Source organism: Stegostoma tigrinum, chromosome 6 (assembly GCF_030684315.1).
Source record: "Stegostoma tigrinum isolate sSteTig4 chromosome 6, sSteTig4.hap1, whole genome shotgun sequence".
In the NCBI taxonomy this organism is placed as follows: Eukaryota; Metazoa; Chordata; class Chondrichthyes; order Orectolobiformes; family Stegostomatidae; genus Stegostoma; species Stegostoma tigrinum.
The window spans coordinates 110,422,038-110,449,147 of record NC_081359.1 but is presented as its reverse complement, the minus strand read 5'-3'; the positions used below and the strand labels follow the sequence as shown (position 1 = coordinate 110,449,147).

The following is a 27,110-nucleotide window of genomic DNA, read 5'->3' as shown; positions in this document are numbered from 1 at the left end:
TGCACTGCCTCCTGAATCAGTGCATTCTTTCTTAAAGGGACCAAAACCACCCAGTAGTCCAGGTGCAGCCTTACCAGCACCCTTGTATAGTTTGAATACGAGTTCCCTATTTATAAACTCCAACTCCTGACCAATAAAAGCCAAAATTCTATTTGCATCCTTCGTGCTGACATTGTGTTTCATGCACAAGACCAGCCAGATCCATCTACACTGCTCTGTATCAGAGTGTCTTTCCATTTAAATAATAGCCTGTCTTTTGATTCTTCCTACCAAAGTGTATGACATCACACTTTTTTAAATTCCCAAGAGGAATTGATTGCAAAACACAATCAGAAACTCTGGAAAATCTCAGCAGGTCTGGCAACATCTGTGGAGAGAAGCAGTTAATATCTCAAGTTTGGTATGATTTCAGAACAATTCTGAAACATTGTGTGTTTGATGTGAAATATACATTCAACAAACAGTCTTTATAGTAGAAGATGCTAATAGCATCTCAAACTTGCTAAATATTCAAGGGGCAAAAGGAGAGGAGATAAATACAATAATGACCACTGGAGGGAAAAAAAATCCGAGGGAAACTATGGGTCTACAGATCAATGTGCCGTCTGGAATTAATGGAACACATTCTGGGATATTAAAAAAGTAGCTACAAAGGCATTGGTTGCAAATTGACATAGTATCTATAAAACTCCAGCATGCACAGCTAACTGCATGCCTCAAGCAAGGGTAATGGAGGCATGGGTTCCAGTTTGTGACAGTGGCAATGATGTATTGGGATGATGGGCAACTGAACCGTGCTGAGATCGATGTAGTTAGGAAGTAGGCAGTTTTAATCTAAATCTTGGGGCAAAGGGATCAGATGTGTAAAGATGGTCTACCAGAATAGAGATGAGGATGGGAAGGCAATGTGTGGTAATGTCACTGGATTAGCAATCCAGACGCCCAGGCCATTGTCTGAGATGTGGATGGTGAAATTTGAATTGAACAAAATATCTGGAATAGAGAGCTGCCCTCATGCTGATTGTGAGATTATCATCAATTATTGTAAAAACCCATCTGGTTTATTAATGTTCCTTTAAGAATACAGGACAGTACAGTCCCTTCAGCCGACAATGTTGTGCTGACCTATTATTCTACTAAGGTCAATCTGCCCTGCATACCCTACATTTTACTATCGCCCATGTACCTAACCAAGAGTCGCTTAGAAGTCTCTAAAGTATCTGACTCCACTACCACTGCCGGCAGCGCATTCCACGCGCCCACCACTCTTTGGGGAAGAACAGTTGCCATCCTTACCCAAGATAACAAAGTGTGGAGCTGGATGAACACAGCAGGCCAAGCAGCATCTCAGGAGCACAGAAGCTGACGTTTCGGGCCTAGACCCTTCATCAGAGAGGCTATACGACATTCAAGAAAATATAAAGATAGTTATCAGTGGAGGATGGCATTTTGCAATAGTTATAGATGACCTTGGATCGGGAGACCGAGATATATAATCAGTTTGGGTAGTGATGAGGAAGAGTGTGGGAGAGAAGTCACTAGTTGGCACGGTCTACAAGCCCCTTGATTCACAACAGTAAATCATTTCACTCCACAAAGTGGGAAAATGTGTGAAAATAGCAATATTGGGTGCTTGCATTAAAGGGACAGCAATAATAATTTCTGAAGAAGAGTCCAGACCCAAAACATCAGTTTTCCTTCTCCTTTGATGCTGCTTGGCCTGCTGTGTTCATCCAGCTCTACACCTTGTTATCTCAGAAATAATCATGTGTGACCTTATACTGCAGACAAACTGGACAATTGGAGTAGGCCGGACAAGGAGTTCATTGGAAGTTTCCAAGCTGGTTTCTTAGAGCAGCACCTCAGGGAATTGTCAAAAGAGTCAGGTTATGCTAGACTTGATATTGTGAAATGTGCAAGGATTAGTTAATGATTTCACAGTTAAGGTACCCCTAAGTAGCAGCAACCATGATATGAATGAATCTTACTTTCCATTTGAAAAGGAGAAGATTGGGTCTAAGTCAAATATTTTACACCTAAAATAAGGGCATATATAGAGGCATGAAATCTGAGCTGGCCAAACTGAACTGGCAAACTAGGATAGGGGATAGTTTAATAGCGATACAGTGGCAAACATTTCAAAGAATAACTCATAAACCAGAGAATAGGTTTATTTGTAGTTTAAAGAAAATATATGAAGGGAGGAACCTGGTTAACTAAAGGAGTTGGGGGAAGTATTAAAGAAGAAAATATGTCACTTCAAAGAGGAGCGGCAGATCAGATAAATGCCAGAATGTGAAGAACAGCAGATGATGACTAAGAGGTTAATCATGAGAGAAAGCTGGCTAGGAATGTAAAATCAGGATAGCATGAGTTTTGACAGGCATTTAACAATGGAAGGAGTAAGTGTTGGTACTCTAGAGATGGAGGATGAGGAGTTAACAATAGACAATAAGGAAATCACTTTAAATCCATGCCTGATCTTAATAAAAACCGAAAGAACTGTGGATGATGTAAATCAGAAACAAAAACAGAAGTTGCTGGAAAAGCTCAGCAGGTCTGGCAGCTTCTGTGGAGAGAAATCAGACTTAGCGTTTCGGGTCGAGTGACCCTTCCTCAGAACAGAACCCTTCCTGTCTATTCTTGGTCCTTTTAAGAGTGGGTAACCCCTGCTCAGGCCAAACAAAAAAACCCACCTTGAGGCATTACAGCAAAGGGTTATTTTATTTCAAACTCTAGACAGCTGTGCACAGTTGAATCATTTATCGATGGATTGACAAATTCATTCACAAGACTGAACACAATGTTCGTGTACACAGGGCTGTTTTTGAGTAACAATTCATTGTAGCACTGGGCCTGATCAGACTAATCTCTTGAGTGACAAGTAAAATGGAGTGAGGAAACAGGAGAGTGGGGCTGAATGGCCGCCTTAACCAATGCTTAAGGATGATTTGGAAGTGATTGTATAATGTTGCCTTGCTTGTTCTCAGTGTAAATCTGGGCTGCATCTTTTTAGTTAAAAGATACTTAATTGAGAGGTAACTCAGAGCTGATGACCACCCACCAGGGATACAGTCAGTGTTGTGATACGATAGGATTTGTTCAGTTCTTCTGTTACACCCTCTGTAGATTGGACAGCTGACTGTTTGTGGCCATTGTGGAACTTTCCCGCAGGTGGGAATGGTTTCAGTCTTACTGATCGGATCAGAGTTTCAGGTTATATATTTTCACAAGACAGAAGAGGCGACCAAAGAGGAAGGCACATAGGCTTTAGGTTGGGTTCCCTTAGCAATGGGCCTTCAATCCAGGGCCTGGTTAGTGTAACGTGGCAACAAATCTCCCTGCAGGCCATAATTAGTTTAGCACAGGGCCATGTGTTAGTGCAGTGAATCTAACCAACAGTGTGACAGTCTGCCGTAGCAACCAGCTTCGCTGGGATGGGCCGACCACAGCCCAAGAGCGTGTCAGACTGAAGAGGACGTGGGGAAAACACAGAAATGGTCCCGCACTCAACAGATTGATCTGAAAAGTCAAAAGTAACAACTGGATTACAAGCCCCACCAGTTCTTAGCACATTAGAGTGTTACATCTGCGAAAGTCACAAAGGCAGTGTCTACACCCTCAGACAGTACTTATAACAGTTCATATCAAATTATGTACACTTCATACTTAATAATACAATATTGAAGTAGCATTGTTTTCAGTTGGAACTCCAGAATTACCCTAATACATGCTGAGGACTACACCCATACCCATCGCAATCAAATAGAACATGTACATCTGCAACTCAAGTCACCCATTCAAAACAGGAGATGTGGTGTACAGATATCTCCCTGAGAGAGAGAGGGGACTGAGAGACACCAGTCAGTGTACACATATCTCCCTGAGAGAGAGAGAGAGAGCGGACTGAGAGACACCAGTCAGTGTACAGATATCTCCCTGAGAGAGAGAGAGGGGACTGAGAGACACCAGTCAGTGTACAGATATCTCCCTGAGAGAGAGAGAGGGGACTGAGAGACACCAGTCAGTGTACAGATATCTCCCTGAGAGAGAGAGGACTGAGAGGCACCAGTCAGTGTACAGATATCTCCCTGAGAGAGAGAGAGGGGGGGGGACTGAGAGACACCAGTCAGTGTACAGATATCTCCCTGAGAGAGAGAGAGGGGGGGACTGAGAGACACCAGTCAGTGTACAGATATCTCCCTGAGAGAGAGAGAGAGGGGACTGAGAGACACCAGTCAGTGTACAGATATCTCCCTGACAGAGAGAGAGGGGACTGAGAGACACCAGTCAGTGTACAGATATCTCCCTGAGAGAGAGGGGGGACTGAGAGACACCAGTCAGTGTACGGATATCTCCCTGAGAGAGAGAGAGAGGGGACTGAGAGACACCAGGCAGTGTACAGATATCTCCCTGAGAGAGAGGGGACTGAGAGACACCAGTCAGTGTACAGATATCTCCAAGAGAGAGAGAGGGGACTGAGAGACACCAGGCAGTGTACAGATATCTCCCTGAGAGAGAGAGAGGGGACTGAGAGACACCAGTCAGTGTACAGATATCTCCCTGAGAGAGAGAGAGGGGACTGAGAGACACCAGTCAGTGTACAGATATCTCCCTGAGAGAGAGAGGACTGAGAGGCACCAGTCAGTGTACAGATATCTCCCTGAGAGAGAGAGAGGGGGGGACTGAGAGACACCAGTCAGTGTACAGATATCTCCCTGAGAGAGAGAGAGGGGGGGACTGAGAGACACCAGTCAGTGTACAGATATCTCCCTGAGAGAGAGAGAGAGGGGACTGAGAGACACCAGTCAGTGTACAGATATCTCCCTGACAGAGAGAGAGGGGACTGAGAGACACCAGTCAGTGTACAGATATCTCCCTGAGAGAGAGGGGGGACTGAGAGACACCAGTCAGTGTACGGATATCTCCCTGAGAGAGAGAGAGAGGGGACTGAGAGACACCAGGCAGTGTACAGATATCTCCCTGAGAGAGAGGGGACTGAGAGACACCAGGCAGTGTACAGATATCTCCAAGAGAGAGAGAGGGGACTGAGAGACACCAGGCAGTGTACAGATATCTCCCTGAGAGAGAGGGGACTGAGAGACACCAGGCAGTGTACAGATGTCTCCCTGATTTAGGAAAATATTGACTTGAGTCTCTGAGGCAGTGAATTGTGTCCCAGGGGATAACTCTGCCTTTGATTGCTTTGGAATGGTCAGGGTTAAAGTATTATACAATGGGAACACAGCCTTTCACCAGTTACATGTGAAAGGGAATTTAACTATCAACATAAATTAATTCATATACATTTGCGAATAAATTATTTTTAAAAATCACAAAAGTCTTTGGGAATCCCACCACTGGGTTAGAGGGCTCTGTTCAACTATCAGTCACTTCCAAAAGGTAGGTGTGGAATTTCCAACCCTTGTGGTTTTCTCCTCTCTCCCACTGCTTCTTGTGTCTCAGGACAAGCTCCTGGTGACCTTTCATTCACCTTCTGAAGTCTTGGTTCCCTTAACCAAGGTGGTGAGTGCTGCCCAGCTATTGAACTGCATGAGGAAGGACAGTGGAACCCAATCCTTGAGGTTTTGGTGGAGAGGGCAGGTTGAAATCGGGGCTATTGAGGTTTCTTGTTCTCCTACACACAGCCTGACAGATAGGAGTTCATCAACAGCCAATTCCTTGGGCTCAGGGTCTGAGAGTCCAAACTCTGAACAGGAAGAAGGTGGGAAATGATTCCCTCCAAATCTGTTCTGAGTTCATCCCCACTCTCAGCCCTTTCCTATCCCCCATCCCAAGTGGCCCTGGCCTACAACTCCCCACTTACTGTTGCTGTGCGTCTTGGATTGGGACAGGGATTAGTTCTGCTGCTTCCTCCCATAGTTCAATAGCCCTCACCATCCGGCTGAGCCTGATGTGATTTATTTGTGAGATATCAGGGTGGCTCAGTGGTTAACACTGCTGCCTCACAGTGCCAGGGACCCGGGTTCGATTCCCGCCTCGGGCCACTGTCTGTGTGGAGTTTGCACATTCTCCCCGTGTCCGCGTGGGTTTCCTCCGGGTGCTCCGGTTTCCTCCCACAGTACAGGGATGTGCAGGTTAGGGTGGTTTGGCTGTGGGAAATGCAAGGTTACAGTGATAACGTAAGGCGGTGTGATGCTCTGAGGACCAGTGTGGACCCGTGGCCTCCACGCCACAGAGATTCCATGAAATCCTTCCCAAAATCTGCTGTTTCCTTGCAAACCCTTGCAGCAGCAGCAGGGAGAGGGAGGGAGAGATATTGTGGCAGGAACTAGTGAAGGGAGGACTCACAGTGACAGTACAGCGCCTGGCCTGGGCTATGAGGGATTGAGTGACTGACCTGGGATGGGGGCGGTGTTCCGGTGGGGTGGGGGGGATAGGGGGCAGCTGCTGTGAAGCCTACAGGATGAGGTTTCAGTACAACACGGGATTTGGACAGGGGGAGGGGACCATGCTGTGAGGGCAATGACTGTACCCGTGCCCAAGTTGTGAATGACCATGCACGGGAGGGAAAGGTTGGAGGATGGAGAGTGGGAATGGGGAAGGGGCTGGACGTGGGGAACAGGAGACAGGGAAGCGGGGATGTGGAGCTCCTCTCTCTGCCTAGAACAGGTTAGGCTTGAGCATGTTGGATTTTCTGTGCAGGGTAGAGAGCACACCAGCAAAGGGGCCGCTCATACTGTCACTGGGCTGCCAGGTTTGGGCCTTCAGCAGCTCGTTGTTGGACCAGGCAGCTGCTGCTTTGAGGGACTGGGAGCCATTGGGACTGGGCAAATTGACTGCATGGGGGCTGCTACTGGAGATAGGCCCTGAGGGGGTGGAGGAGGAGGAGCTGGAAGAGCTGGAGGTGGAGGGGGGGCAGCCAGGGTTGGCTGTGCTGTCTGGGTCAGTGCATTTGGGCTCCTTCGAGTCGTCCTCCTCCGACACAAGGTCACCCTTCTTCCCAGGCAGATTGCTGCCATTCCCTTTTGAGTTAGCAGCTCTCTCCTGTTTGCGAAATTTTGCTCGACGGTTCTGGAACCAGACCTGGAATTGAGAAGGTAGGGGTGGGAGGGTGAGAGAAATCCATCAGGAATTAGAAATATCAACAGTTGTGCCCCACAGCACTACACCTCTACCATCAGATCACCCCTCGACCTTCATAACTCCACATTCAAAGCTGTCCTCATTAATGCCCTTCAGGGAGGGAAATCTGCCGTCCTTATCCCTGTCTGGCCTACATGTAACTACAGACCGACAGTAATACTTTTTTTCTTATCTGCTCATGAGCCGAGGATGGGGCTGGCTCCCCATCAATGCAAATTGCACCAAATGTCCTAGGGAGCTTCACAAAATTAAAGAGAGCATTGAGAAGGAGACGGATCAGGAATTACTTCTGAAAGGAAACAGTGTCTTGAATGGGAGCATCTGAATGGAGGAGGGAGAAAGACCGGAAAGGTTGAGGGGAGGAATGGCCAGAGCTCAGAATGCACACAGCTGACAATAGAGTGTTGGTTTAAACTGGAATGAGAAGGGACAGCATAGAGATCTGAAAGGGTTTTCTGGGCCTGGAGGAGATGCACAAACTCAGAGGAGGGATGTTGAAAAGCAAGGATGAGGGGGGGGGTAGGGGTGGATGTGGGTTGGGGGTGAATGGGGGAAACATGGATGAGAGTTCTAAAATCGAGAAGTTGCTTTTCTAAGAATCGATGTCGGTCAAAGTTGGAAATTACACAACCACCAGGTTTCAGTGCAACAAGTTGATTTGCAACCAAAGGCTCTCGAAGCACTGCTCCTTCGCCAGGGCTACCCACCAAAAACTTATGATTCAGATAAACCTGTTGGACAATCACCTGATGTTGTGTAATTTCTGAGTGTGTCCACCCACCTCAGTCCAACACCAGCACCTCCACATTATTGCTGCCATCGATGTTGGTCAGTGAGCACAGGTGGGGAAAGGGTTTCAACAGCATGTGAAGGTATGGCCAGAGAGAGATTGTTATCATTACAGAGGTTCACAGGATAGACGTGGAGAGAATGTTCCTAGTTGTACAAGATCTGAACAGGTCTGGGGCCATCATACAGTCACAAACGAACTTATAGATAACAAGGTGTTGAGCTGGATGAACACAGCAGGCCAAGCAGCATCTTCGGAGCAGGAAGGCTGACATTTCGGGCCTAGACCCTTCTTTCTGAAAGGTCAGCCTTCCTGCTCCTATGATGCTGCTTGGTTCATCCAGGTCTACACCTGGTTATCTCAGATTCTCCAGCATCTGCAGTTCCTACCAACTCCAAAACAAATTTAACCCAATCAGGAATCTTGGAGAAATCTTACCTGGAGAGGAATGAGAAAGTGGAATTAACTCCCGCAGATTGATGTGAACATTTAAGGGGAATCTAGGTAAACAAACAGGTGAGGAAGAAATGGAAGGCAACACTGACCAGGTGAGAGGAGTTGGATGGGACCCAGTGAAGATCAACGCTGTATCGCAGCTGTTGGTTCAGAGACTGAGAGCGGTGTCAATTGTTAGAGCTGGGACTGGACGACAGCATAGTCTCTCTTGTCCCACAAGTCCCAACATGAACAAAAAACTTCTTCCACTTTCTGTGATCAATAGTTAAATACCTTATTCATAACAAGAGACCCCTCAGTCAGGTTTCTCAATCAACACAACTTTTGGATTATCATCAAAACAAAATTCATTCAAGAAAAGTGCAATAATTAATGACCTGCACAGGTAACAACACAGAAGCATTCATGCTTATCCCTCGAAATATCCACAACACACACACTCACATTCTCACTCTCACACTCGCACTCACTTAGGGGTTGGGACAGGCAATGGCCTAGTGGTATTATTGCTAGACTGTTAATCCAGATAACGTTCTGGAGAAAGGGTGTCCTGGCACTGGAGGGGGTGCACGGGAGCTTCACTCGGTTGATTGCCGAGTTGAGGGGGTTGGTTTATGAGGAGAGACTGAGTAGATTTGGGTTATATTCATTGGAATTCAGAAGATTGGGAGGTGATCTTTTAGAAACATATAAAATTATAAAGGGAACAGATAAGATAGAAGTAGAGAGGATGTTCCCACTGGCAGGTGAACCTCGGAAAAGAGGACATAGCGTCAAGATTAGAGGGGGCAGATTTAAGACTGAATTAAGAAGGAACTTCTTCACCCAGAGGGTTGTTAATCTATGGAATTCCTTGCCCAGTGAAGTAGTTGATGCTACTTCAGTAAACGTTTTTAAAGCTAAGGTAGATTTTTTTGAACAATAAAGGAATTAAGTGATACAGTGAGAGCACGGGTAAGCAGATCTGAGTCCACGAAAAGATCAGCCATGATCTTATTGAATGGCAGTGCAGGCTCGAAGGGCCGAATGGCCTACGCCTGCTCCTAGTTCTTATGTTCTTATGACCTGGGCTTGAATCCTGCCATGGCAGGTGGTGGAATTTGAATTCAATAAAATATCTGGAATTAAGAATCTAATGATGACCACGAATCCATTGACGATTGTTGGAAAAACCCATCTGGTTCACTAATGCCCTTTAGGGAAGGAAACTGCCATCCTTACCTGACTCCAGACCCACAGCAATGTTACTGACTCTCAATTGCCCCCTGGGCAATTAGGGACGGGCAATATACGCTGCCTGGCCAGCAATGCCCTCATCCCTTGAATGAATAAAGGGAACAAAATGAAACACAAACTCTCACACACACATAAACTCATTACGATGTTTCTTCAACGAAACAAATAGACTTCATCCTGAACTCAACAAGAGGGTTTTCTCCTCAGATATGAGAAATGAGTGGCTTGTTCTTAGCAGGCTTTCCTCCAGGCAAACTGACAGAGTTTCAAGTAGGTCAGACTGGGTGAGGATGGCAGATTTCCTTCTCTGAAGGACATGAGTGAACCAAGATGAGATTTTATACCAATCAATGAAGATTTCCTGGTCACTATCACTAAGCATACCTTTCTGTTCATGATTTGTTAACTGAAGTTTAAATGCAGCGACTGCCCTGTGGGATTTGAACCCGCTACTGGACAGTGTTAGCCTGACCCTCAGGATTACAGTCTAGCAGCATCAACACCAAGTCATCATCACCCCTGTCGAGGGTGATTGGTGGGGGTAGGGGGGGTGGCAGGGTGTAGGAGCCAGGCAGTTCATGAGGATGCCTGGGTGTTACACCACGATGCTGCCTGGGGTGGAGCATTTCAGCGATAAACAGAGGCTGCATAAGCTCAGGATATTTCCCTTGGAGCAGAGAAGGTTGATTGAAGTGTATAAGATTGTGAGGGGCATGGATAGTGTGGGACGAATGTGGCTATTCCCCTAGGATGAAGGGTCGCTAACGAGAGCAAAGTGAAAGGCACAAGGTTTAGAGGGGATTTGAGGAAAGACATTTTCACCCAGAGGATGATAAGAGTCTGGAATGCGCTGCCTGAGAGGAGGAGAAGGGACTTGGATGAGCAGGTGAAATGTCATAACATTCAAGCACAAAACCAGAAATTGCTGGAAAAACTCAGCAGGTCTAGCAGCACCTGTGGAGAGAAAGCAGAGTTAACATTTCGGGTCCAGTGACCCTTCTCCAGAACTGACTGTAGTGATGTAAACGTTGGTATATGTGCTAAGGCAGGGGATGGGCTATGGAGTAAATGATAGGTGGAGATGCAGCCCAGATAGGGAAACACTCGGCAGACAATGCAATGGGCAGCAGCCAGCCTGGGAGACTGCATAGCTGCCAATGGGGGCCATTACTGACTGACAATGGACTGTCTGTGGTGGCAACCCATGTGTTAACGAGGCCTGGTATGTGGGGTGGGGTGGCTGGGACATGGGAGAGTTTAGGCCCTAAGATTATTGAACATGGTATTGAGTCCAGAGGGCTGCAGGGTCCCCAAGCGGAAAATGAGATGTTGTTCCTCCAGCTTGTGTTGAGCTTCACTGGAACACTGTAGCAAGCCAGGGGCAAAGATGTTGGCCAGGGAGCAAGGTGGTGCATTAAAGTGGCAGGCAACAGGTAGCTCGGGGTCTTTTTCTGCGAGCAGATGGGTTGGGGTTTGAATCCACAGCCTTGGCACTCAGAGCAGGGCAAATGCCCACTGGCCTCAGCTGAGAAACCCAACTGATGGAGTGAATTTGGAAAGCTCTCCTACCTGGACCCTGGCCTCTGTCAGGTCAATCTTCAGTGCGAGCTCCTCCCTGGTGTAGATATCTGGGTAATGAGTCTCAGCAAACACTCGCTCCAACTCCTTCAACTGAGAGCTGGTGAATGTGGTACGGATTCTGCGCTGTTTCCGTTTCTCATTGATCCCGCTGTGCTCCGTGAAGAACTTGTATGGTACTGAGGACAACAGGGCAAATGGACACTCATGATGGACATCCTCTCCTGGGCTTACCTTAAAAATCTCACACACTCACGGTTCAAAAAGATGAAGATTTTTTAAAAAATTCATTCATGGGATGAGGGTGTCGCTGGCCAAGCAGCATTTACTGCCCATCCCTAATTGCCCAGAGGGCAGTTCAGAATGAACCACATTGCTGTGGGTCTGGAGTCACACGTAGGCCAGACCGGGTAAGGATGACAGTTTCCTTCCCTAAAGGAAACTTTAAGACAAAGTAAAGAAAGGGGTTTATTTGCTGGAAAAGCTGAGCAGGTCTGGCAGCACCTGTAGAGAGAAATCAGAGTTAACGTTTCAGGTCCAGTGACCCTTCCTCAGAACTTGAAACGTTAACTCTGATTTCTCTCCACAGATGCTGCCAGACCTGCTGAGATTTTCCAGCAACTTTTACTTTCGTTTCCACTCCACTGCCCAGTCCAGTCCAGTTCGCTCAAGACAGCCCAATTTAATCCTTTCCACTTCAATCCTCTCCAGTGGTAAGTGGGGTTAGTGTGGGATAGGGTGTCACTGATCTGATGGGCCAAATAGCCTGTGCAGTATGACTCTATGTCCATGATCAGTTGGTTGCAGGGTGGATAAGATTACAATGTGTGGCTCAAAGGCTGATGTGTGAGAAGAGATAATGGGAACTGCAGACGCTGGAGAATCCGAGATAACACAGTGTGAAGCTGGATGAATACAGCAGGCCCAGCAGCATCTCAGGGGCACAAAAGCTGACGTTTCGGGCCTAGACCCTTCATCAGAGAGATGGTGAAGGGTCTAGGCTCGAAGTGTCAGCTTTTGTGCTCCTGAGATGCTGCTGGGCCTGCTGTGTTCATCCAGCTTCACACTTTGTTATCAAGGGTGTAGAGAGAGTTTTTTTAGCCTAACACTGGGAAGGAGGGATTATGTGAGATATGACAAGGAGAAAGAGCAAGGCAGCAATTAAAGAATTGAGATCTGAGTGTAACAGGAAAGATCAAACTTAAGGAATGAGGCAGCATTAAGATGGTGAAAATAGTAAAACAAAATGACTTAATGACACTTTATTGGAAAGCACAAACCATTGCACAATGTATGAAATGATGAAGGGCATAGACAGGAAGGAACTTGCTCCCCGTGATGGGGGGATCAATGAGCAGGGGCAGAGATTTAAGGGAGGGGGCAGGAGGTTTGAAAGGGATGTGAGGAAAAACATTTTCACCCAGAGGATGGTGGGGACTCCGGAACTTGCTGCCGATAAGGGAGGGAGAGGCAGAAACCTTCATCATAACTGAAGAAGTATTTAGAGACAGTAGGAACTGCCGATGCTGGAGAATCTGAGATAACAGGGTGTAGAGCTGGATGAATGCAACAGGCCCAGCAGCATCAGAGGAGCAGGAAGGCTGACGTTTCGGGTCTGGACCCTTCTTCATATGTAGATGTGAATTTGTGATGCCAAAGTACACGAGGGTATGGGCCAAGAGCTGGGCAATGGGATTATCAAAAAGGCTGTTTTTGACCAGTACACTTGGTCGGCTGGAAGGGCCTCATTCTGTGCTGTAGATCTCCATGACCCTATGTGTTTGCAACAAGACTGGTGAATTGATGCCATTAATGGACAGCTATATCAGAGATGAAACTGCAGGGTGACCAAAACTAGGAACTAAACATTAAAAGGTACTCAATATTTAGGAAAAAGAAGCCTAAAGGGTAGCGTTGGTGATAATGGGTGAGATCAGTCAAGAGAAAGAAAGTATCTTAGATGAGATAATCCAGGTGTAGAATCAGTATGGGCAGGGCTAACAAATAACAACAGCCAGCAAATGTTGATCTGTGTTGTTTATAGACTAAACCAAAGTGAAAGCCTAGAGCCTTGTATAAAATCAAGAAATAAGAGGCACTCCTAACAGGACAATATGGTAATCACAGGGACTTCAATGATGCTGTAACCTGGGTAAAGCTGATCATTACTAATACTTTTGAAGGTGGATTCCTGGAAAATAAATGAGATGGTTTTGCAGATCAGTGTACTGAGGAACTGACTAGGAGTGTCTCAAGCAAAAGCAGAAATTGCTGGAGAAACTCAGCCAACATCTATGGAGAGAGAAACAGAGGTAATGTTTTGAATCCAGAGACCTTTTCTTAGAACTGGAGAACCTAGGGATCTGGCTGTTTTAGATCAAGTACTGCGCAATGAGAAAGAGCTGTTTAATAGAAGCACTGGGGAAAAGAAAACGCCAGAGGAGAGCCGGAAAATGTAAGGAATTAATTCATGGTCCCACCTCAGATAACATTGGTCCTTCATGGTAGTCTCAGCCAGTGCAGGGAGTGAACCCATGCTGTTAGCATCACAAACAAGCCATCCAGCCAGCTGAGCTAATTGGCTATATGAGAGGAAGCAAATGAGAAACAAAATAGACTGTAAAAGCTTCTTTATATATAAAGAGGAAAAGATGAGGAAAGGCAAACGTGGGTCCACTATAAGGAGAGGCAGGCAGATCTATAATGGAGTATAAGGAAATATTACAGTAACTAAATAAGTACTTTGTGTCTTCGTGAACGAAGGCACCAGGACACCACGGAATTGGGGCATTTAGGACTGGGATAAGGAGGAATTTCATTGCTCGGAGAGTAGTCAGTCTTTGGAATTCTCTAGCCACATAGGGCTGGGAAAGCTCAACCATTGAGTATGTCTCGGACAGAAATGGATAGGTTTGTAGACCTTACAGATATGGAGGACATGGGAAAATGGCATTGTGGGAGATATTCGCCCGTGGTCGAGCTGAGCAGTTCAGGGGACTGAGTGGCCTAATTTACTCCTATGTTCCTGCACCTCCCCATATTTTCTCCCAGACGGTGGTTTGTATTTGGAACGCTTTTCCCTCAGAGAGCAACGGATTCTGAGGCATTGAATGTGCTCAAGGTTGAGTGTGAGAGATTTGTGATTGTTGAGGGAGCCGAGGGCTATGGGGAGAGGACCGGGAAAGTGAAGCTGAGACCCCATCAGGTCAGCCATGGTCATGCAGAAAGCTTGAGGAACTGAATGGCCTTTTCTTGCTGCTATCTCACTGTGCTACATTAACCAACTATAGTGAAATCCTTTGACTGCGTTCAACTCTTCTTCAGAATTGTAACTTACTGTGTTGAAACACTGCATTGGATTTTTTGATGTAAACTGCCATTGTGTCACTGCAGTCTCTGATCACTGGGTGCCATCGTGGAGTTTGCTTCTGAAGCTGCTCACCCAGTCCTTTAAATTATTTTTGACTAAATCTATAACCAGCCTTGAGCAATAAAGACCTTTTCAGCTTCCCGCACTGTGCCTTCACCCCATGGTTAGTTGTGTGTCTACGTTTCAAAGAAACATTAATCCAAAAAAAATGAGTAGATCCACAAAACTCCTGGCCACCTAAGGAAGCTGCCCAGCCATTGTATACTTGATCTGTTCATCACGTTGATCACTGAATGGAGACGCAGCATGCTTAGGGAGGGAGAGGGGCGGGGGGATAGAGAGTGGGAGGGGGGGAAGAGAGAGTGATGGGGGGGAAAGAGAGAGAGAGATTGGGAGAGGCGGGGGCGGGGGAGAGAGAGAGCGTCATCCGGATGTACAGTGCAGAAACAAACCCTTTGGTCCAACTGCCCATGCTGATCAGTCATCCTAGATTAATCTAGTCCCATTTACCAGCATTTGAGCCTTATCCCTCGAAACCCTTCCTGTTCGTGGACCTATTCAGACACCTTTTAAATGTTGTAATTGTACCAGCCTCCATCACTTCCTCTCGCAGCTCATTCCATTCACACACCACCCTCTGTGTTTAAAAAATTGCCCCTCAGGTTCCTTTTAAATCTTTACCCCTCACTTTAAACCGATGCCCCCCCTAGTTGACTATCCACCCTATCCATGCCCTTCATGATTTTATAAACCTCCATAAGGCCACCCCTTACCCTCTGACACGCCAGGGGAAAATAGCGCCAGCCTATTTAGCTTCTCCCCATAGCTCAGATTCTCCAACCCTGGCAGCATCCTTGTAAACCTTTTCTGAACTCAAGTTTCACAGCGTCCTTCCTACAGCAGGGAGGCCAGAACGGCACACAGTTTTCCAAAAGTGGCCGAACCAATGTCCTATACAGCTGGAATACAACTTCCCAACTCCTATACTCAATGCACTGACCAATGGCGGCAAGCGTACCAAACACCCTGTAGCCGAATAGTCACCCACATTCCCTGTGCTGGGGGGTACATTGACTCAAGGCCACTTAGGTAAGGGCTAGAGCCTGGAATTGCTCCCACCTCTCTCTCTCTCTCTCTCTCTGTGCATTTTTGCAATCTCCCTCTTTCTCTGGTCTCTCTCTCTCTGGTTTCTTTTTGCTCTTTCTGGTTTTGTCTCTCTCTCTCTCTCTCTCTCTCTCTCTCTCTCTCTCTCTCTCTCTCTCTCTCTCTCTCTCTCTCTCTCTCTCTCAGCCACTTACTGGAAACTGTACCTGTCTGGTTTTTCGCCTAAATACCTCATTGGAATTATTTCCTCCATCTCTGGTTTCTGGCTTTCTCTCTCTCTGGGCTTTCTCTCTCTCTCTGGGCTTTCTCTTTCTCTCTCTCCCTCTCTCTCACACTCTCTCTCTCTGACTCTGGGTTCTGTCTTTCTCTCTCTCTGGGTTCTGTCTTTCTCTCTCTCTGGGCATTCTCTCTCTCTCTCTCTCTCTGGGCTCTCTCTCTGGGCTTTCTCTCTCTCTCTCTCTCTGGGCTCTCTCTCTCTCTCTGGGCTTTCTCTCTCTGGGCTTTCTCTCTCTCTCTCTGGGCGTGTTCTCTCTCTCTCTCTCTTTCTCTCTCTCTCTCTCTCTCTGGGCTTTCTCTCTCTCTCTCTCTGTCTCTGGGCTTTCTCTCTCTCTCTCTCTCTCTCTCTCTCTCTCTCTCTCTGGGCTTTCTCTCTCTCACTCTCTCTCTCTCTCTCTCTCTCGGCTTTCTCTCTCTCTCCTGCTGTCTCTGGGCTTTCTCTCTCTCTCTCTCTGGGCTTTCTCACTCTCTCTCTGGGCTTTCTCACTCTCTCTCTGGGCTTTCTCTCTCTCTCTCTCTCTCTCTCGGCTTTCTCTCTCTCTCCCTCTGTCTCTGGGCTTTCTCTCTCTCTCTCTCTGGGCTGTCTCTCTCTCTCTCTCTCTCTCTCTGGGCTTTCTCACTCTCTCTCTGGGCTTTCTCTCTCTCTCTCTCTCTCTCTCTCAGGGCTTTCTCTCTCTCTCTCTCTCTCTCTCTCTCTCTCTCGGCTTTCTCTCTCTCTCCCTCTGTCTCTGGGCTTTCTCTCTCTCTCCCTCTGTCTCTGGGTTTTCTCTCTCTCTCTCTCTCTGGGCTTTCTCTCTCTCTCTCTCTCTCTCCCTCTGTCTCTGGGCTTTCTCTCTCTCTCTCTCTCTCTCTCTCTCTCTCTCCCTCCCTCTGTCTCTGGGCTTTCTCTCTCTCTCTCTCTCTCTCTGGGCTTTCTCACTCTCTCTCTGGGCTTTCTCTCTCTCTCTCTCTGGGCTTTCTCTCTCTCTCCCTCTGTCTCTGGGCTTTCTCTCTCTCTCTCTCTCTCTCTCTCCCTCTGTCTCTGGGCTTTCTCTCACTCTCTCTCTCTCTCTCTCTGGGCTTTCTCTCTCTCCCTCTGTCTCTGGGCTTTCTCTCTCTCTCTCTCTCTCTCTCTCTCTCTCTCTCCCTCCCTCTGTCTCTGGGCTTTCTCTCTCTCTCTCTCTCTCTCTCTCTGGGCTTTCTCACTCTCTCTCTGGGCTTTCTCTCTCTCTCTCTCTCTCCCTCTGTATCTGGGCTTTCTCTCTCTCTCTCTCTCTCTCTCTCTGGGCTTTCTCTCTCTCTCTCTCTGGGCTTTCTCTCTCTCTCCCTCTGTCTCTGGGCTTTCTCTCTCTCTCTCTCTCTCTCTCCCTCTGTCTCTGGGCTTTCTCTCACTCTCTCTCTCTCTCTCTCTCTGGGCTTTCTCTCTCTCCCTCTGTCTCTGGGCTTTCTCTCTCTCTCTCTCTCTCTCTCTCTCTCTCTCTCTCTCTCCCTCCCTCTGTCTCTGGGCTTTCTCTCTCTCTCTCTCTCTCTCTCTGGGCTTTCTCACTCTCTCTCTGGGCTTTCTCTCTCTCTCTCTCTCTCTCTCCCTCTGTATCTGGGCTTTCTCTCTCTCTCTCTCTCTCTCTCTCTCTGGGCTTTCTCTCTCTCTCTCTCTGGGCTTTCTCTCTCTCTCCCTCTGTCTCTGGGCTTTCTCTCTCTCTCTCTCTCTCTCTCCCTCTGTCTCTGGGCTTTCTCTCACTCTCTCTCTCTCTCTCTCTGGGCTTTCTCTCTCTCCCTCTGTCTCTGGGCTTTCTCTCTCTCTCTCTCTCTCTCTCTCTCTCTCTCCCTCCCTCTGTCTCTGGGCTTTCTCTCTCTCTCTCTCTCTCTCTGGGCTTTCTCACTCTCTCTCTGGGCTTTCTCTCTCTCTCTCTCTCTCTCTCTCTCAGGGCTTTCTCTCTCTCTCTCTCTCTCTCTCTCTCTCTCTCTCTCTCTCGGCTTTCTCTCTCTCTCCCTCTGTCTCTGGGCTTTCTCTCTCTCTCCCTCTGTCTCTGGGTTTTCTCTCTCTCTCTCTCTCTCTGGGCTTTCTCTCTCTCTCTCTCTCTCCCTCTGTCTCTGGGCTTTCTCTCTCTCTCTCTCTCTCTGGGTTTTCTCTCTCTCTCTCACTCTGGGCTTTCTCTCTCTCTCTCTCTCTCCCTCTGTCTCTGGGCTTTCTCTCTCTCTCTCTCTCTCTCTCTCTCTCTGGGCTTTCTCTCTCTCCCTCTGTCTCTGGGCTTTCTCTCTCTCTCCCTCTGTCTCTGGGCTTTCTCTCTCTCTCTCTCTCTCTCTCTCTCTCTCTCTCTCTCTCCCTCCCTCTGTCTCTGGGCTTTCTCTCTCTCTCTCTCTGGGCTTTCTCTCTCTCCCTCCGTCTCTGGGCTTTCTCTCTCTCTCTCTCTCTCGGCTTTCTCTCTCTCTCCCTCTGTCTCTGGGCTTTCTCTCTCTCTCTCTCTCTCTGGGCTTTCTCTCTCTCTCTCTCTCTCTCTATCTCTCTCTCTCTGGGCTTTCTCTCTCTCTCTCTCTCTCTCTCTCTCGGCTTTCTCTCTCTCTCCCTTTGTCTCTGGGCTTTCTCTCTCTCTGGGCTTTCTCTCTCTCTCTCTCTATCTCTATCTCTATCTCTATCTCTCTCTCTCTGGGCTTTCTCTCTCTCTCTCTCTGGCTTTCTCTCTCTCTCTCTCTCTCTCTCTCTCTCTCTCGGCTTTCTCTCTCTCTCCCTCTGTCTCTCGGCTTTCTCTCTCCCTCTGTTTCTGGGCTTTCTCTCTCTCCCTCTCTCTCTGGGCTTTCTCTCTCTCTCTCTCTCTCTCTCTCTCGGCTTTCTCTCTCTTTCTCTCTCTCTCTCTCTGAGCTTTCTCTCTCTCTCCCTCTGTCTCTGGGCTTTCTCTCTCTCCCTCTGTCTCTGGGTTTTCTCTCTCTCTCTCTCTCTGGGCTTTCTCTCTCTCTCTCTCTCTCCCTCTGTCTCTGGGCTTTCTCTCTCTCTCTCTCTCTCTCTCTCTGGGCTTTCTCTCTCTCTCTCTCTCTCTCTCTCTCTGGGCTTTCTCTCTCTCTCTCTCTCTCTCTCTCTCTCTCTGGGCTTTCTCTCTCTCCCTCTGTCTCTGGGCTTTCTCTCTCTCTCTCTGTCTCTGGGCTTTCTCTCTCTCTCTCTCCCTCTGTCTCTGGGCTATCTCTCTCTCTCTCTCTCTCTCTCTCTCTCTCTCTCTCTCTCTCTCTCTGTGCTCTGGTCTCTGGCTTCTCTCTCTCCTCTGTCTCTGGGCTTTCTCTCTCTCTCTCTCTCTCTCTCTCTCTCTCGCTTTCTCTCTCTCTCCCTCGTGTCTGGGCTTTCTCTCTCTCTCTCTCTCTCTCTCTCTCTCTCTCTCTCTCTCTCTCTATCTCTCTGGGCTTTCTCTCTCTCTCTCTCTCTCTCTCTCTCTCTCTCTCTGGGCTTTCTCTCTCTCCTCTCTCTCTCTCTCTCTCCCTCTCTCTCTCTGGGCTTTCTCTCTCTTCTCTCTCTCTCTCTCTCTCTCTCTGGGCTTTCTCTCTCTCTCTCTCTCTCTCTCGGCTTTCTCACTCTCTCCCTCTGTCTCTGGGCTTTCTCTCTCTCTCCCGCTGTCTCTGGGCTTTCTCTCTCTCTCCCGCTGTCTCTGGGCTTTCTCTCTCTCTCTCTCTCTCTCTCTCTGGGCTTTCTCACTCTCTCTGGGCTTTCTCTCTCTCTCTCTCTCAGAGCTTTCTCTCTCTCTCTCTCTTCTCTCTCGGCTTTCTCTCTCTCTCCCTCTGTCTCTGGCTTTCTCTCTCTCTCCCTCTGTCTCTGGGTTTTCCTCTCTCTCTCTGGGCTTTCTCTCTCTCTCCTCTCTCTCAGAGCTTTCTCTCTCTCTCTCTCTCTCTCTCGGCTTTCTCTCTCTCTCCCTCTGTCTCTGGGCTTTCTCTCTCTCTCCCTCTGTCTCTGGTTTTCTCTCTCTCTCTGGGCTTTCTCTCTCTCTCTGGGCTTTCTCTCTCTCTCTCTCTCTCTCTCCTCTGTCTCTGGGCTTTCTCTCTCTCTCTCTCTCTGGGCTTTGTCTCTCTCTCTCTCTCTCTCTCTCTGGGCTTTCTCTCTCTCTCCCTCTGTCTCTGGGCTTTCCTCTCTCTCTCTCGCTGGGTTTTACTCTCTCTGGGCTTTCTCTCTCTCTCCTCTCGGCTTTCTCTTTCTCTCCCTCTGTCTCTGGGCTTTCTCTCTCTCTCCCTCTGTCTCTGGGCTTTCTCTCTCTCACTCTCTGGGCCTTTCTCTCTCTCTCTTCTCTCTCTCTCTCTGGCTTTCTCTCTCTCACTCTCTCTCTCTCTCTCTCCTCTCTCTCTGGGCTTCTCTCTCTCTCTCTCTGGGCTTTCTCTCTCTCTCTCTCTCTCTCGGCTTTCTCACTCTCTCCCTCTGTCTCTGGGCTTTCTCTCTCTCTCCCGCTGTCTCTGGGCTTTCTCTCTCTCTCCCGCTGTCTCTGGGCTTTCTCTGTCTCTCTCTCTCTCTCTGGGCTTTCTCTCTCTCTCCCTCTGTCTCTGGGCTTTCTCTCTCTCTCCCTCTGTCTCTGGGTTTTCTCTCTCTCTCTGGGCTTTCTCTCTCTCTCTCTCTCTCTCTCTCCCTCTGTCTCTGGGCTTTCTCTCTCTCTCTCTCTCTGGGCTCTCTCTCTCTCTCTCTCTCTCTCTCTCTCTCTCTGGGCTTTCTCACTCTCTCTGGGCTTTCTCTCTCTCTCTCTCTCTCAGAGCTTTCTCTCTCTCTCTCTCTCTCTCTCGGCTTTCTCTCTCTCTCTCTCTCTCTCGGCTTTCTCTCTCTCTCCCTCTGTCTCTGGGCTTTCTCTCTCTCTCCCTCTGTCTCTGGGTTTTCTCTCTCTCTCTGGGCTTTCTCTCTCTCTCTCTCTCTCTCTCTCCCTCTGTCTCTGGGCTTTCTCTCTCTCTCTCTCTCTGGGCTTTCTCTCTCTCTCCCTCTGTCTCTGGGCTTTCTCTCTCTCTCCCTCTGTCTCTGGGCTTTCTCTCTCTCTCTCTCTCTGGGCTTTCTCTCTCTCTCTCTCTCTGGGCTGTCTCTCTCTCTCTCTCTCTCTCTCTGGGCTTTCTCACTCTCTCTGGGCTTTCTCTCTCTCTCTCTCTCTCAGAGCTTTCTCTCTCTCTCTCTCTCGGCTTTCTCTCTCTCTCTCTCTCTCTCTCTCGGCTTTCTCTCTCTCTCCCTCTGTCTCTGGGCTTTCTCTCTCTCTCCCCTCTGTCTCTGGGTTTTCTCTCTCTCTCTCTGGGCTTTCTCTCTCTCTCTCTCTCTCTCTCTCCCTCTGTCTCTGGGCTTTCTCTCTCTCTCTCTCTCTGGGCTTTCTCTCTCTCTCCCTCTGTCTCTGGGCTTTCTCTCTCTCTCCCTCTGTCTCTGGGCTTTCTCTCTCTCTCTCTCTCTGGGCTTTCTCTCTCTCTCCCTCTGTCTCTGGGCCTGCCTGTCCCTTACCCCCGAGACCTTCATGAACAGCAGGCGGCCATTCTGCCCACGGTAACTGCTGGGCGGCTTGCCCGAGCCCCTGCCCGGCTTTGAACAGAGAGGCCGGGCTGAGGCCGGGGGATAAACACACAAACCGCTCGCTCAGCATTGATTATAGAATGAAGCGTCCATTCGGCCTATCGCGCCGGTGCTGGCTCTTTGACAGCTTCGATCCGGAGCAGACTATCCCCCGGGTGGGATTTCACCCAAAAGCCGTGGCGGAAGGTATTCCCGGGGCTCCGGTACCCTCGGGATTTGAGGATCTGGGTTTGTCCGGGCGATCCCAGATCCTGGGATCCCTTCTCGCAGGGACCGGGATCCCACGGAATCCGAGCGGATTGGAAGCGAAATAAAAGGCGAAGCAACTGCGGGCTGCGGTAGAACAGAAAATAAAACAGAAACAGGCCTGAGGAAGGGTCACTGGATCCGAAACATTCTGGTATTTTTCAACACAGAGACTGTCAGAGCTGCTGAGCTTTTCCAGCAATTTCTGCTTTTGTTGCGAAATTTTGCAGATTTTGAGAGAGAGAGAGAGACTCTCCGAAAGGAGCCAAAGCCGAGAATTAACTAGAAATGTTTTTGCATTTTGTTTCAGGGAAGTCCCAGGGGCTGACAGCGTTAAAACAGTCCCTGTTCATCCCCAACAATATTCTGAAGCGCTTCCCGCCGGCTTCCTCAACATTCGTTTTATTACAAACGAAATAATTTGAAGGTGAATTGTTTTCCTTCAGGTTCTCAAACATCGACTTTCTTTCGTTAAATCTAACGCGTATCGAAGAGATTTTGACTCGTTTTACGGCCGTGACGAGGAACGGGACACACTTCAATGTTTCTTCACAGTGAGAGAAGGAGCTAAACTGTACCCACTCTCACCCTCACACACAGGTTCAGAGAGAGACACAGAGGAAAACAGAGAGACACAGGTTCAGAGAGAGACACAGAGGAAAACAGAGACACAGGTTCAGAGAGAGACTGAGGGAAACAGAGAGACACAGGTTCAGAGAGAGACTGAGGGAAACAGAGAGACACAGGTTCAGAGAGAGACTGAGGGAAACAGAGAGACACAGGTTCAGAGAGACTGAGGGAAACAGAGAAACACGGGTTCAGAGAGAGACTGAGGGAAACAGAGAAACACAGGTTCAGAGAGACTGAAGGAAACAGAGAGACACAGGTTCAGAGAGAGACACAGAGGGAAACAGAGAGACACAGGTTCAGAGAGAGACTGAGGGAAACAGAGAGACACAGGTTCAGAGAGAGACTGAGGGAAACAGAGAGACACAGGCTCAGAGAGAGACTGAGGGAAACAGAGAGACACAGGCTCAGAGAGACACAGAGGGAAACAGAGAGACACAGGTTCAGAGAGAGACTGAGGGAAACAGAGAGACACAGGTTCAGAGAGAGACACAGAGGGAAACAGAGAGACACAGGTTCAGAGAGAGACACAGAGGAAAACAGAGACACAGGTTCAGAGAGAGACTGAGGGAAACAGAGAGACACAGGTTCAGAGAGACTGAGGGAAACAGAGAGACACAGGTTCAGAGAGAGACACAGAGGGAAACAGAGAGACACAGGTTCAGAGAGAGACAGAGGGAAACAGAGAGACACAGGTTCAGAGAGACTGAGGGAAACAGAGAAACACGGGTTCAGAGAGAGACTGAGGGAAACAGAGAGACACAGGTTCAGAGAGACTGAAGGAAACAGAGAGACACAGGTTCAGAGAGAGACACAGAGGGAAACAGAGAGACACAGGTTCAGAGAGAGACTGAGGGAAACAGAGAGACACAGGTTCAGAGAGAGACTGAGGGAAACAGAGAGACACAGGCTCAGAGAGACACAGAGGGAAACAGAGAGACACAGGTTCAGAGAGAGACTGAGGGAAACAGAGAGACACAGGTTCAGAGAGAGACACAGAGGGAAACAGAGAGACACAGGTTCAGAGAGAGACACAGAGGAAAACAGAGACACAGGTTCAGAGAGAGACTGAGGGAAACAGAGAGACACAGGTTCAGAGAGACTGTGGGAAACAGAGAGACACAGGTTCAGAGAGAGATTGAGGGAAACAGAGAGACACAGGTTCAGAGAGAGACAGAGGGAAACAGAGAGACACAGGTTCAGAGAGAGACTGAGGGAAACAGAGAAACACGGGTTCAGAGAGAGACTGAGGGAAACAGAGAGACACAGGTTCAGAGAGACTGAAGGAAACAGAGAGACACAGGTTCAGAGAGAGACACAGAGGGAAACAGAGAGACACAGGTTCAGAGAGAGACTGAGGGAAACAGAGAGACTGAGGGAAACAGAGAGACACAGGCTCAGAGAGAGACTGAGGGAAACAGAGAGACACAGGCTCAGAGAGACACAGAGGGAAACAGAGAGACACAGGTTCAGAGAGAGACTGAGGGAAACAGAGAGACACAGGTTCAGAGAGAGACTGAGGGAAACAGAGAGACACAGGTTCAGAGAGAGAGGGAAACAGAGAGACACAGGCTCAGAGAGAGACAGAGGGAAACAGAGAGACACAGGTTCAGAGAGAGACACAGATGAAAACAGAGAGACACAGGTTCAGAGAGAGACACAGAGGAAAACAGAGAGACACAGGTTCAGAGAGAGATTGAGGGAAACAGAGAGACACAGGTTCAGAGAGAGACTGAGGGAAACAGAGAGACACAGGTTCAGAGAGAGATTGAGGGAAACAGAGAGACACAGGTTCAGAGAGAGACAGAGGGAAACAGAGAGACACAGGTTCAGAGAGACAGAGGGAAACAGAGAGACACAGGTTCAGAGAGAGACTGAGGGAAACAGAGAGACACAGGCTCAGAGAGAGACTGAGGGAAACAGAGAGACACAGGTTCAGAGAGAGACTGAGGGCAACAGAAAGACACAGGTTCAGAGACACAGAGGAAAACAGAGAGACACAGGTTCAGAGAGAGACAGAGGAAAACAGAGAGACGCAGGCTCAGAGAGAGACTGAGGGAAACAGAGAGACACAGGTTCAGAGAGAGACTGAGGAAAACAGAGAGACACAGGCTCAGAGAGAGACTGAGGGAAACAGAGAGACACAGGTTCAGAGAGAGACTGAGGGAAACAGAGAGACACAGGTTCAGAGAGACTGAGGGAAACAGAGAGACACAGGTTCAGAGAGAGACTGAGGGAAACAGAGAGACACAGGTTCAGAGAGACTGAGGGAAACAGAGAGACACAGGTTCAGAGAGACACAGAGGGAAACAGAGAGACACAGGTTCAGAGAGACTGAGGGAAACAGAGAGACACAGGTTCAGAGAGAGACACAGAGGGAAACAGAGAGACACAGGTTCAGAGAGAGACTGAGGGAAACAGAGAGACACAGGTTCAGAGAGAGACTGAGGGAAACAGAGAGACACAGGTTCAGAGAGAGACTGAGGGAAACAGAGAGACACAGGTTCAGAGAGAGACTGAGGGAAACAGAGAGACAGGTTCAGAGAGAGACACAGAGAGAAACAGAGAGACACAGGTTCAGAGAGAGACTGAGGGAAACAGAGAGACACAGGTTCAGAGAGAGACAGAGGGAAACAGAGAGACCCAGGTTCAGAGAGACAGAGGGAAACAGAGACACAGGTTCAGAGAGAGACAGAGGGAAACAGAGAGACACAGGTTCAGAGAGAGACACAGAGGAAAACAGAGAGACACAGGTTCAGAGAGAGACTGAGGGAAACAGAGAGACACAGGTTCAGAGAGAGACAGAGGGCAACAGAGAGACACAGGTTCAGACAGAGAGAGAGACAGGTTCAGAGGAAGAGAAAAACAGTGTCAAAGAGTCAGAGAGAGTGATGTACAACACGGAAATAGACTTTTCGGTCTAACTCTTCCATGCCGACGAAATACCCTAAATCAATCTTAGTCCAATTTGCCTTCTGTAGAGAAAGGCTGCTCTGAAGTGAATATTTCTTCAGAAGAAACAGAGGGAGAGACAGAGAGACACAGCGACAGAGAAAGAGAGAGAGAGAAAGACACGGATAACGAGGGACAGAGATACGGAGAGAAAGAGGGAGAAAGACACAGAGGGAGAGGGTTTAGAGAGGGAGGTAGACAGATAAGTGAGAGAGGGAGAGGGACAGATTCTGAGAGACACACACAGACGCTACAGACAGTGAGAGACAGAGAGGGACACATGCAGAGGCAGGGAGACACACAGATAGAGAGAGGGACATAAAGTCAGAGATATATAGGAACAGAGATCTACAGAGATGAATAAAGACGAATAGAGACGTACAGGAACAGATATATAAAGAGACACAGAGACGAATATACAGAGACAGAGACACACAGATAAACACTGAAAAACGCCAGGCATACGGTATAGAAAGAAATAGTCCGCACGGAGACACTGCAGTTAATCTGGCCTGACACTCCAAGGAAATGTAAGTCACTTTCTAGTTTAAGAACTAACATGAAGACAGAAATCTTTCCACATCTGAAAGACCGGTGCTAATCCTGCAGCCCTTGCAAAATTGCAAAAATCATTCGATTTTAAAAAAAACATAAAGTGAGATACCAAGCGAAAAAAATGCCCAAGTGATTATTTGGGTGGAGGATTTCACGATTAACTCTCTCTCCCTTGAAGAAATATTCAATTCAGAACAGCTTTTCTCTAAAGAAAAGAAACATGACTTTATTACTTTGGGGGAGGAAAAGGTCAGAATTAATCCCCCAATAATTAATAATTTGCCAAAAAATAGTTTCCAATTTTTCCCGTCCGCGGCTATTAGATTATATTTGTTTGATTTAATGGACAGACAGGGCCTTAACCAAATTACCCATTCGGCCTGTGAATGTAAGAGCCCAGTGATCTAACTCAATTATTCCACAATCCTACTCCTTAACCCAATCACCACATTAATACAGTTACACACACACACACACCGTTAAACCCACACCCAGTTCACTTTTCTATTTAATTGCTAAAGCCTGCGCTGATTCCGATCACCTTTGTAATTGTTGCTACTGTGGAACGGTTTTACCTGTGGTGTATGGAGAGCTCTGGTGTTCTCGGAGAGATCCTAGATTGCAGTTCGCTGGTGTCAGAGTAGGACAAACCGGGCCACTCCCGAAGCTGGAGCGAATGGGACTGTAATGCAAACTGTTGGCCTGGCTACAGGAACTGAAATCGGCGTATGCAGAAGCTTCCATCGCTGCCATACAGGAGTCGTACGAATTTAGGTACGAATAATCCATTTTATACATAAGAGGGACAGGCCAGCAACTGGGGAGAGAAGGGGAGATGGAGTTTGGGGGTGGGCGGGGGGGGAGAGGTTAAGGAAGGGGTAAAATTTTACACACACAACAACACACCACCACAGAGAGACAAACAACTGAGTCTCTCCTTTTGGGAAACGGAATAAAACAAAATAAACTGTATCTATAGTCAAAGAGTCAGAGGGAAGCTCGTCCAGAAACTGGGTTCAGTCTGAATGAGCCAGTGTGAATGGCTGAGTTTTATCAGGAGCTGGTGGGTCAGTGGTCGGTGGGCAGACAAGCCTGTAATAACCTTGACACTACTTTCAAACAATAGCAGGGGCGGAGGGCCATTTTTTTAACATGACAATACATTTGCTGTCGATTGGGCTGATCAAGGGCTGGCCTACTGGTTCCAATCTCCTCCTCCCTCAGTAATTCCTCCTCCACCCTCCTCATTCTCCCATTCAGTCTCCCTCCCGCCCCTCTCTCTGTCTCTCCCTGACACCCCCCCTTCTCTCTCTTGGAAATGCAACTTTCGCTCC

General features: G+C 48.2%; 1 protein-coding gene across 1 annotated transcript; it reads right to left on the bottom strand.

Moving 5' to 3' along the window:
- Window positions 1-6,624: 6,624 nt before the first annotated feature.
- phox2a (paired like homeobox 2A) lies at window positions 6,625-26,574 on the bottom strand. The gene is made up of 3 exons (XM_048533300.2): window positions 26,352-26,574; window positions 11,159-11,346; window positions 6,625-7,047 (listed from the first exon to the last, which is right to left on the bottom strand). Exons 1-3 carry the CDS (start codon window positions 26,572-26,574, stop codon window positions 6,625-6,627), a joined length of 834 nt encoding a protein of 277 aa, XP_048389257.1.
- Window positions 26,575-27,110: the final 536 nt, after the last annotated feature.